Here is a 10759-nt window from a genome sequence, read left to right on the forward strand (position 1 = left end):
TTGGGTGTTTTCATTATTACAGAAAGCAGGCATCTTACACTCTTCTGAGTGGAGTTTGCATGCTGTCCCTGTGCTTGCGTGTGTTCTCTCTGGGTCCCCTAGTTTCTCCCACAGTCCAAATATTGTAGGCCTACATCTGTAATAGACTGCTAACATGTGCAGTGTGTTTCCTGACCTCATCCCTACAGTATTTCAGCCCAGGATCAATTAATACTATTGGGGACTGTGCACATCATTTCTCAACACTGGATTTAGAGAGGTTACATTACAAAGTCATGCATTTCCAAAGAACACAGTCATTTTTTTCCTAGTTACTTTTAATTTCAACAATTTTTATTGATTTTCCTTTAAAGCAACCAGCGTATATTGAAAATAAAAGTGTTCACAAAAATAGGGTAGCTGCATCATTCAAGTGATTACAAACATTATAGGTACCCAGTCCACCCACACTTCAAACCCTCCCCACTAGTCCTCTTTAGTCTTTGTAAGAATCACCATAGGGTTTGTCCAACCCAGGATTAGACAAGGATTACAATATAGCACAATGATAACTCATCAACGATAAATGAACAAGTTTTCCAGTTACTTTTTTTTTAAAGTTTATTTATTTTTTGTCATGCATTTAATTGCCTTTTTTCTATAGTGACAGGAAATCAGCCTTCATGGTAAGCACTCTAGTGCCCCCTGCACAGTCATATACAAGTTATAATTTCAGCCTTGACACAAAAAAATGAATAATACCATTGATTTTTACGTTTTTTGTTAAGTGTGTGTTTGCATGCGCTTACACCGTAATCTAATTCATCTTTACCTTCAGCATTCCTGAAGTTCTATTGGACAAAATAGCCACAAAGGGGAAAACCCAAAGTTGTGATCCAAATAATTTTAAAGCACAAAACCTAGAAGAAATATAGTATAAGAAAGTGTGTCCTGCATTTGTAAACGTCTAAAGCAACAAAATCAAGGAAAAGTAGGACACTAATAATGCAGAAAACTTTACCCAATGTTTGATATAAGCTTGTTGTAATCATTTATGTTTCTGCTCAACAAACAATAAGTCTACAAGTTGCCTCAAAAAAGACCATCATGATCCAACTTAAATCTAGTCCCCTTGCCCCACTAGGCCAACTAACTGTATCATCTCAGCTATTGTACCTACAGTCAAATACAAATCATAACACACCTCCCAGCATGCAATGCAGGTGTTATGGATACAATCAGATAGCACAGTGTTACTGCCTCAGTCTTTCTCAAATATTTATACTGTTCTCAATCTCAGCAGGGTCCAGGTATGTGTATGGCACTTTAAGCTTTGCGTTCCTTTTTGCAATTTCTTTACTGAGGTTGGACAGCTCTGCTTGGAAATCCTTGATCATCTGCTTAGGTGCAGATTCAGTGAATCGCTCCTCAGGGTAGCAACCCAAGAAAACCTGAGAAAGTGAAATATACAAAGACATAAAAGTAGATTTACATTATTTTGTGGTACACAAAGGCAGCATGGATATGCCATAATGACTGTACAATATCTTGTACATACTATTTGTAAACAACAAACTTACAGCATTATTATATTTTTCTGCCAGCACCCGAGCCATCGCTGCAAAGCCGACAGTTTCTCCAACATTTGGGAGGATCGTCAAAACTGACTCCATGTTTGACTGTCCCTTCGTGGTCGGAGGAGCTTTATGCAGCAGGAGTGAGCCATTGGGTATCCAGTGGTAGTCAAACTAAATTATGGAAAAAGATTCAAATTTTTTATTTACATTTATATTCTGTTTTGTATTGTCGGGTGGTGGCAACATAAATTAAAATCTAATTTCATCAACTGAATTAAATATTAAAAAAATATGGAAAACATTTTAAGACACACAATTGTAATGGAAGCAGTTTGTAGATCTGAGAGTTCATAGATCTGTTCCGTATTATTAATGCATCTTCCTAACTATTTACTCTGCCTCACCTGTCCATTATTGACAGCAGCATGTTGACCTGACACTGTGAAGATCACCATGGTGATGAATCTGATCACCTCCTCCACTGTATTGAAGGATTCTGGAAAACCTGTGTGAAACATTGCATTATGCTATTAGGCCACTATATATTCAGGTTGTATTAACAGATTGCGCTAGAATGTGGCTAAATACCTGAAGCTTTCTTTCCCAAAAAGCCTTTGGTGAATATCTCACTGACCCAGTCCTGCAGCTCAGTGTCCTTACGGACTTCATTATCTGAGGGATAGTAGTGCTCCACCATTGCCCTCACGAAGCTTGTAAACATGAAACAATGTGATTTTGAATTGTATATAATTACATTTGCATAATAGTTTTTCTGGAATTATAAGTTACCTGTTGATGATGTTCCACAACTTAAGTCCATCATCTCTGTAGTAGTAGTTGGGAATTGACTCCAGTCCTCGTGCAGTGATGTTCTCTGGCAGACAGAGGGAGCTGTAGGTTGTTTCAGAGTGACCTCTTCTCATGAGTTCATCCAGCCCCTTATGCCCCAGTGAACTCTGATAATCAGAAATGCAGAGACAAAAGCCATCAGAAAAGTTTCTTTAAGTAAAATCAAACCCGGAAACTACATTGAAAAAATTAGGGTTAGGGTTAGAGGTGTGTGTTTAAGAATCTTACCTTATTTATGATCCCATCAGGTCCAAAAATAGTATCACGGCCTGACATATTTATGTCCAGAGTGCCCCGTAGGTGGGCAATCAACAGCTGTACAGACCAAAATAATGATGTTTATATTCACAATTTCATTCAGTTATTTGGCAGACGCTTCTATCCAAAATGACTTAGAAATGAACAAGTGACAGTAACATCAAGAAAGTGAGTGACGTCAGTAAACTTCAGTGGCTCAGTGAAGAGAGAATCTTAATGTAAATGCCAAGTACCCTGTGTGTGTGTGTGTGTGTGTGTGTGTGTGTGTGTGTGTGTGTGTGTGTGTGTGTGTGTGTGTGTGTGTGTGTGTGTGTGTGTGTGTGTGTGTGTGTGTAGGATATACCATAGTGTGGGGATGAGATAACAGAATAACATACAGCAGGGCTATTCAATTACAAATTCAGTGGGGCCAGATTTTAAAACCGAGACCATAAGCTGGGCCGGACATTTTCAGCGGTCAATAAGGAGGAGGTTATTACAAATGAGGGGCATTTTTAAAACCCAGCATTAGCTACTAAACAACTTACTAAACAAAAGGGAATAAGTCAAGATGTAGTTGTGCTTTGAGGTTTTTTTTTTAGGAAATAAAAGTTTCCTGGGGCCTACTGTCCTCTGAGTTTCCACTGAGGTTTACAGCAGGATGTTATGTAAATAACTAAATGTAGCCTATAGTCTTAAAATTAGGCCTAAAAATGAACACAGATTTCTTCTCTAACATATTTTGATTGGTGAAAAACAATGAGCAAATTATTTAGGGGCAAATTACTCTGGGAAAGTATTTGATTACGGATTATTCCTTTGAAAAGTAGCTTTCCCAGACCCAGTCAAGTTACTGTTCTGATTCCATTGCAAGCAGGCTACGTAGTTGCGTTGAAATTAAATTATTGGTTACTTCATTCCCTCAAAAGAAAAAAAAAAAAAGGACAGCGGAGCGTGGCGTGCTGTCACTGCGTGGACAGTGCTCGTGTGTGACAGAGACTGGTGGAGTATTAACCAGCCGCCACGGTTTATTGTTGGCTGATGGGAGGGCTGAGGATCGGCCAGCTGCTCTCCAGAAACACCGTGTCGTGCCACAGCGGCCCGGTGGGGAGTGTGAGGTCCGTCGGTCCCGGGCGGACGGGGAGACTTTCTCTCGCTGACCTGTAGCGCTGCGCACCACGGGACCACGGAGGGCAGCCTCGGCCTCGGCCGTCCGGACGTCCGCCGCGGTGAAGCCTCCCGCTCCGTGACGAGCGGCTGTGGCCCGACACGGCGTTTCTGGAGAGCAGCTGACCGACCAAGCCTCGGTTCTACCGGTAACTTTCAAAACAACGCACTGACTGGGTGGTGGGTGGGTTGCGTGTTGCTAGGCTGCGTCGAGTGGTGCATTCACTGTCTGACCTACAGTAGGGATTTTGAGTTCTCGCAAAACGTGTTCCCCTCTGTTTTTGTTTTGTTTTATTTTTATGGGTCAACCACGAGTCGGGCCACTCGGACATTGGTTCGGGGCCGGATGTGGCCCGCGGGCCGCCAATTGAATAGCCCTGACATACAGTATCCCCTGAATCTTATAAAGGACAAAGTCAGAAAAAGGTGAAGTCTTGTGCTGGGTCTGTACTTTGAATGTATATGAATACAAGTTCCAACATGCAGCAGGTTTTGCATGTTTCCCATCAACTCTAAAGAATCTTGTTCTGTGGTTTGACATTCAATTAATCCAAAGCAAGTGAAGTCTTGTTGTTTTCCTATATAATTGGTTGTCTTTTCTACAATTCTACATAATGCATTTCTCTTAGTTTGAAATATTAAAATATGAGATTTTAGTATTAACCGAAACTGAAAGTTCGATAGTTGGGAATTATCTATGGAAGTTACAGTCAAGGGTCAGTGGTCATTCCCTGTCTCCTCTTCACTATGAACTCTATATCAGACATAAAATGTTGTGAAAAATCAATCAGTAAAAGTCAGATAATTAGTTATACCTTGTATAGGGGATGAATCACAGGGAAGCAGCGAAGAGTGGCTATAGTAAAGACCTCGGCCAGAAAGTGAGTCCTCAAGAGGTGATGGACTGCTTCATGATCCATGACATCTGCATTCTTGATGAACATCTTGGCCAGCAGCCAGTCTGTCTCTGAGTCACTGGGCAGAAAGATGGGATTGTCCTCAGAGGGTTGTTGACGCAGCTGAAATGTGATATGAAAAGCATCCACATAAATTTGTATTTCAGTAAAGTAGATTCTAAAACATACTAATGCCCTGTGGATTGTACTGTTATGTAACTAGCGTATCAGTGATTGTGCTGAATTTGAAACCATACAGTAAATACTGTCACTGATCCACTGTATCAGTGAAATACCTGTATGGCAATTGGCATCAGTTCTTTTTCCGCGTTCAAGTAGAACAAGCAGAGACCAGCTGTAACATGCAGCTGTTCTCCATTGGAGACTCTTGTAGGTATTCCATCCATCTTCTTTTGGTCGTAGAAGAAAATGTTGCCTTTCTGTAATGTTAACCAAAGATAGAAGAAAAACATTTTGAAGGCATCAAGAGGTGGCACATATGTGTTGTAAATCAAGAGAACAGGGTTCAGGAATCCACTGTGATTTAAGTAAAGACATTAAAGCAGAAGTAAGCGATCTGGTCGTTTTGGCTAATGCTGCGTTCCAGGCAGACTTTTGAAACTGTAAATTACAGCTTCAAGTCACAACTTACGATTTTGTAGTGTTCCAGGCAACCCACTCGTGTTTTTCCGACCTGTTTTACCTGTGAAAGTCACTATAACGGCCACTCGTAACCTCCGACCCGTGAACTCGCACCAGATCGAACTGGTACGACTTCACAGGTCGGAAAAACACGAGTTACGGGCTGCCTTGAACGCACCATATACAGTCCTCGTCCCTACGTCACCACATTCAGGCGCATCCCTTGGCTGCACACACAGCCCTTCATGCCGTTCTCTCTCCTCATTGGATAAAAACTGTAGGATACGATAAATGTTTTCTCCTCGGCTCAGAGCAGAGCAGAGTGACTGACAGACCCGTGTTTCGGTCCAAACACTCTATGTAAGTGATTGCTGTCGGAAGATATAACTATTTAAGACTTATATTAACACAAATATATCGCTTACTTCTGCTTTAAATGAACAAACTGACTCTTATCAGCCAATTAAAGCCGCTCTGCTTTCATACCTCCATTTCCTTCTGCAGAGAGCTGTCTTCTGCTAGAAACGGCTTCACCATCTCCTCAGTGACTGGAAAGTTTGGGGGAAGCTCTGAGCATTTCTCGATCATATTGGGGTTGATTCCATTCAGGAACTGATATCCAAAGAAGTCGTCTTCCTTCCAGTGCTCTGCCACATACTCTGGAAGAGAAGCCATTTGCAAATATGATCTAAAAACATGATTGTAGATTCAACATTGTTGACTTATTTTGACAGATTAAATTGTGAATGCTCTGACTGCATTCCATCTCAAATATCAACACTGTATAAGCACAAACAATCTGGAAATAGTTCTTAATTTAAAGGATTTTTCAAATGAAAAAATCAAAAAAATAAATTCAAGGCTGTAGACCTTTCCATGTACAACAATATTATTAAGAAGTAACTTGAACAAATGAAATGTATTCTGGAACATCTTTACAAGAGGAACTATGTAAGTCCGGTCGCTTTTCCGCTGTTTTGCTAACCCTCCTCCTGGCCATGTGCATGGCGAGAAATCAATCAATAGAGCAGTAGATAACGTCATATATCATATACGATAATACGACATAGTTGTGTAGTTGACATAAACAAGATATTACGGGTGATGGGGAACGTTTGTGTCATGGTGAGCAGAGACGAGAGTTGGGACACTGGGGCGGTGGCTCCAATCTTGCAAGGTTGGTTTTCAGCCAAGAGACGCAATAAGTGACACACACGTGGAGGGCAGAGAGCCTCCATTCTCCCTCATAACAAGATAAGCCATTTATTAAACCATCACAATTATTCCAAAGATGTTAAATTAAAGTAAAAATGTAGCATAGTTAAAGCTTCAAATGCTGCATAGTTCCTCTAGTGTGTGCTGGTCCATTTCTGTTTGGATTGTTAGATCCCTTATCAGTGACCCTGATTACCATAACAGTGACATAGCAATTGTGTATTAAGCAGCGGAACTGAAAAACCGAAAATGTACAGTAACTCACCTGACATTGTTGTCTTTTTGAACCAGAAGATCTTTTTCATGTCCTCAATGTTTTCCCAATTTTCCGTAGATCCGAGCAGCCCCTTAAGCTTGAGTTCAAACCCACTGAGAAAGACAGGGTAAAAGTGTGATAATAAAGACAACATGTGCATCATGGAACACAATTGTGTCAATTAGAATTGAAGGACGCACGTTATCATTTTTGAGTAAAGTACTTCACTTGATTTGGATTTAGAGAAACGGATTTCATTTGGAAACTCTGATATTTTACTGAAGTTGATGATGTGGGGTAGTCCTTCACCCAGGGTCTTCCATCTTTAAAAACAAATGAGCATAAATACAGAGAGTGAAATGCCTCCATATGAGACTCTGTGACAACCATAATTGCAGCTGTGGGTTCATGCGCTACAGCAAACCTACTGGTACACGCTTTTTTTAAGTGTCAGCTGTTTTTCCCTGTGGTCAGTCAACAGGGGATGATCCTCCTCAAAGACCTTCATGGCTGAAAGGTGATCAGAACGTAACAGCAGGCAAATTTATTTGCAACTATTAAGAAGCTAAAACAACATAAATACAAAAATATAAATGTGAATTATCTATGATTTTTGATCTGGGGAATTTGAAGCAGACCTCTCCCTCCCCTGAGCTCCACCACCTCTCCCCTGGAGATCCATCTGTAACAGGGGAAGATAACAACATCTCCCTCTGGAGTCGTCACCACTATTTTGGAGCAGTACCACTCATCCTCTGAGAGAACGAAAAAGGGATCTTTCTCCACCTTGACCAGCAGAAGTTTCCCCAGGGACGAACTGGTCTTTACTGTGTAGGTTCCTGTCTGGAAGTTAGGGATGATATATATATATATATATATATATATATATATATATATATATATATATATATATATATATATATATATATATATATATATATATACAGTTAAGTTTGTATGTTAAGTGGTAAACTTAAAAGGTAAAATAAATTCAAAAACATAATATAGTACAGTTTTAAAATGTGCATTATGTTACTTGGTAGTATACTGTATAGGAGTTTAACTCAAAATATAATCAAAATACATAGTTCAACTTACTGTTCCTTTTTTGAAATCAGGGCCAAAGTTGTCCAACTCAGTTCGCTTACTCTGTCCTTCATTTCCAAATAAAGTGACATATATGTGATCCCATGTTCCTGCATATTGCTCATCACCAGTTGTCACCTCTAGCTTGTACTCAGCCATGGTCATTTGTGGCTACAGTCTACAAGAAGAAAAAAATGACAGTATGGCTAATTGGAGTTTGAGGGTTAAATTGTATTAGTTTTGTAGTCATTGTAGTTTTTATTTAGTTTGTGTTCTTTAAATGGTCAGACTCATTTTCACTGTTATTATTTCATTATTATTTTTGCACATGTTCTCAGAGTGCAGAAACACATACTATAATGCTGCCTCCCCTAATTCTGGGCCTCACCTCAGAATGCCTTTGTTGTAATTGTATGTTAAACATGCAACAAAATTGTATGTGTAAGTGCATAGAGCTCATTGCACTTATGCATAGCAGCAGTTATTGCACAGCCTGTGGCTTTAAGATTGCCATGTTGTTGGACAGGAAGAGGAAATGGGGGTAGGAGTTACATTCCTGTTTGACTGACAAATAGAAACTAATTTAGCCTGGAGGTGCACCATTTCTGTGCCTGTAGCGTCTCCCAGAGGGCGCCATCTTTGATAATACTACAGGCCTTGTCATGGCAGGATAGGGCCACTCAATGCGGGATTCGAACCGGGGTCGCCTGCAGTGAGGACTATAGCCTCAACACATGGGGCGGGAGCTCTACCAACTCTGCCCTACAACGGAAGAAAGTGGTAACTCCTCAGAGTGCAGTTCTGAGAAAAATGAGTTTAAAGTATTTTTGTTGTCCAGTCAACTGTATTGAATTTAGGATTCTGAAAATTGGTCAAATCCTTGCTTTTGCAAGTAGTAGTCTAGCTGTGTAAAAATATTTAACTCAAACTTAACATTTTACCCTTATTTCAGTTACCCCTGTCTGTTTGTGCATTGAGGCAAAATATAAGCTGGCCATACAACGCAAGAAAGGGGTAACTCCCATTGGTTCTAAAATGGTAGTAGCCTGTTGTACAGTAGGGCGCGTTGAACATTCTATACACAGGAAGAAAAGGGTAACTCATGTTACTGTGTTCTCGCGTTGTTTCCCCACAGCTTTGGGTAGTTCTATACACAGAGAGAAATAAGTAACTCTACCGCAGTTTTTGGGAGTTACCGTGAAAGCCACCCGCAAATATATCCCAAATAAGATAACGTTGAGTCAAGATATTTATCCACATGATGTAGCAGACCTTTAAAGTCCCAAAAATGTCAAAATCTCATTTTTGACAAAAATGCGTTGTAGGGCAGAACTGAGCTAAACACCGGCCCACATCCCCATGTTTCAACCTTTGGACCTCAACTACATTCTTGTTTTTTTTAAAAAAAAAAAGGTTTTTAGACCTCTTTCTTTTTAATTGTGCCAGCTTTGAAAGCTTTGAACCTAAGTTCAAGCAAGTTTATCTTATCTTTTTCAATTGATAATATCTAGTTTTCTTTTCAGCAAACCATATCAGTTAAACAAACTTACCTGACGTGTTTCGGCTTGCTCTTCAGTCTTCCTCAGAAGTGTCACTTGCTGTTGCTGAGACGTGTCCTTATCACCTGTCTCTTGGTGAGGGCGTGACCAGCCCGGTGAATCCATTACATCCACCCACCGGGCAGGTCCCACCTCATGATGTCCCACACCTAGGACTCCCTCCTCAGAAAAAATCAGACAGCAAGGGGCCTGATCGGCCAGGTGAATTTCACGGATTGACCGGGCCGGTCACAGCAACATCAGGCACCTCTGAGGAAGCCTGAAGATGCCAGTCGAAACTACAGTGGAGCCCGACCAATATGGATTCTTTAGGGACAATTCAGATAAGGAAATAAAAAAATCTGATTCATCCAATTAATGTTTTACATGTTTAAAAAAAAAAAAAGTTATGTAAAACAAATAGCTGCTTTTAGTCTTTTAAACAGGCATCAGAGGGTAAATATATATATATATATAATGAAGTGATTGTAATATTATCTGTAGGTAATCGATAGATGGATAAGCAACATCATAAAAGTCACTGGTATAACATGATTTAAAATGTGCCTCTGATGTCCTCTAAACATGCATTCACATTTTCTTTCATTGTTCTTTCCACATTTTCCTTCTAAAGTTATTATGAATTGGTTTTTGCAGAGGAGTAAAGGAAGAAACAATACAGTAACTGTTACATAATTTATTTACTTTAGTACAATACAATTTTATCTGAGCACATTTTTTCATATATGGTTTGATCAGTGTCACACAACAAGGAAAAAAGACTAAGTCAGTGCACAAACCTTCTGTTGAAACCGTCTTTTTGCCTTATGTCTGCAGACCCTGAACATTCTTCTTTGCGCTCTGCAATTTTGCTCACTGCCTTTTTCTCAAAACTACTGTACTCACCGCACCCACACACCACCCCCTTCGATTGGTGCTGCAGCGGAGAGGAGGGAAACAAACAGTTCCTTTGCTGAGTGGGTGGGTCCTTCATGATGGTAAAAACCAGTGTGAGAAACCCAAATGGAAGAGGAGCAACGCTCTGTATACATCCCATTTTATTGTAGGCCTAATGACATTAGCAATGCCATAGCAGCATCAAAAGGCCAATCTCTGGTTGGCTCCTCCTGACATCCTGTGTCTGTTGGAGAAACACTGCTTTTTAACATGAAACATTGTTATTGCATTAATCAGGTCTGAAGCTCTCTGTTGATCAGTTTGTGAAAAAAATGCATATTTTCCCCACTTCTGTATCTACTCTGCAGAATCTCTGTGCCCCCACTGTTTGTGTGTGTGTGTGTCAGTTTTGCTCTCTAC

General features: G+C 40.2%; 1 protein-coding gene across 1 annotated transcript; it reads right to left on the reverse strand.

Moving 5' to 3' along the window:
* Positions 1-1025: 1025 nt before the first annotated feature.
* On the reverse strand, positions 1026-8063 carry LOC311007255 (hydroperoxide isomerase ALOXE3-like; the record flags this gene model as incomplete). Its single annotated transcript, XM_084000372.1, has 14 exons — positions 1026-1430; positions 1560-1727; positions 1961-2061; positions 2145-2266; positions 2346-2512; positions 2634-2720; positions 4625-4828; positions 5002-5145; positions 5834-6006; positions 6828-6931; positions 7019-7141; positions 7247-7328; positions 7457-7661; positions 7917-8063. 14 exons carry the CDS (start codon positions 8061-8063, stop codon positions 1251-1253), a joined length of 2007 nt encoding a protein of 668 aa, XP_083856498.1. The 3' UTR covers positions 1026-1250.
* Between the last annotated feature and the right edge of the window lie 2696 nt (positions 8064-10759).

Source organism: Trachurus trachurus (genome assembly GCF_905171665.1).
Source record: "Trachurus trachurus genome assembly, chromosome: 24".
Lineage (NCBI taxonomy): Eukaryota > Metazoa > Chordata > Actinopteri > Carangiformes > Carangidae > Trachurus > Trachurus trachurus.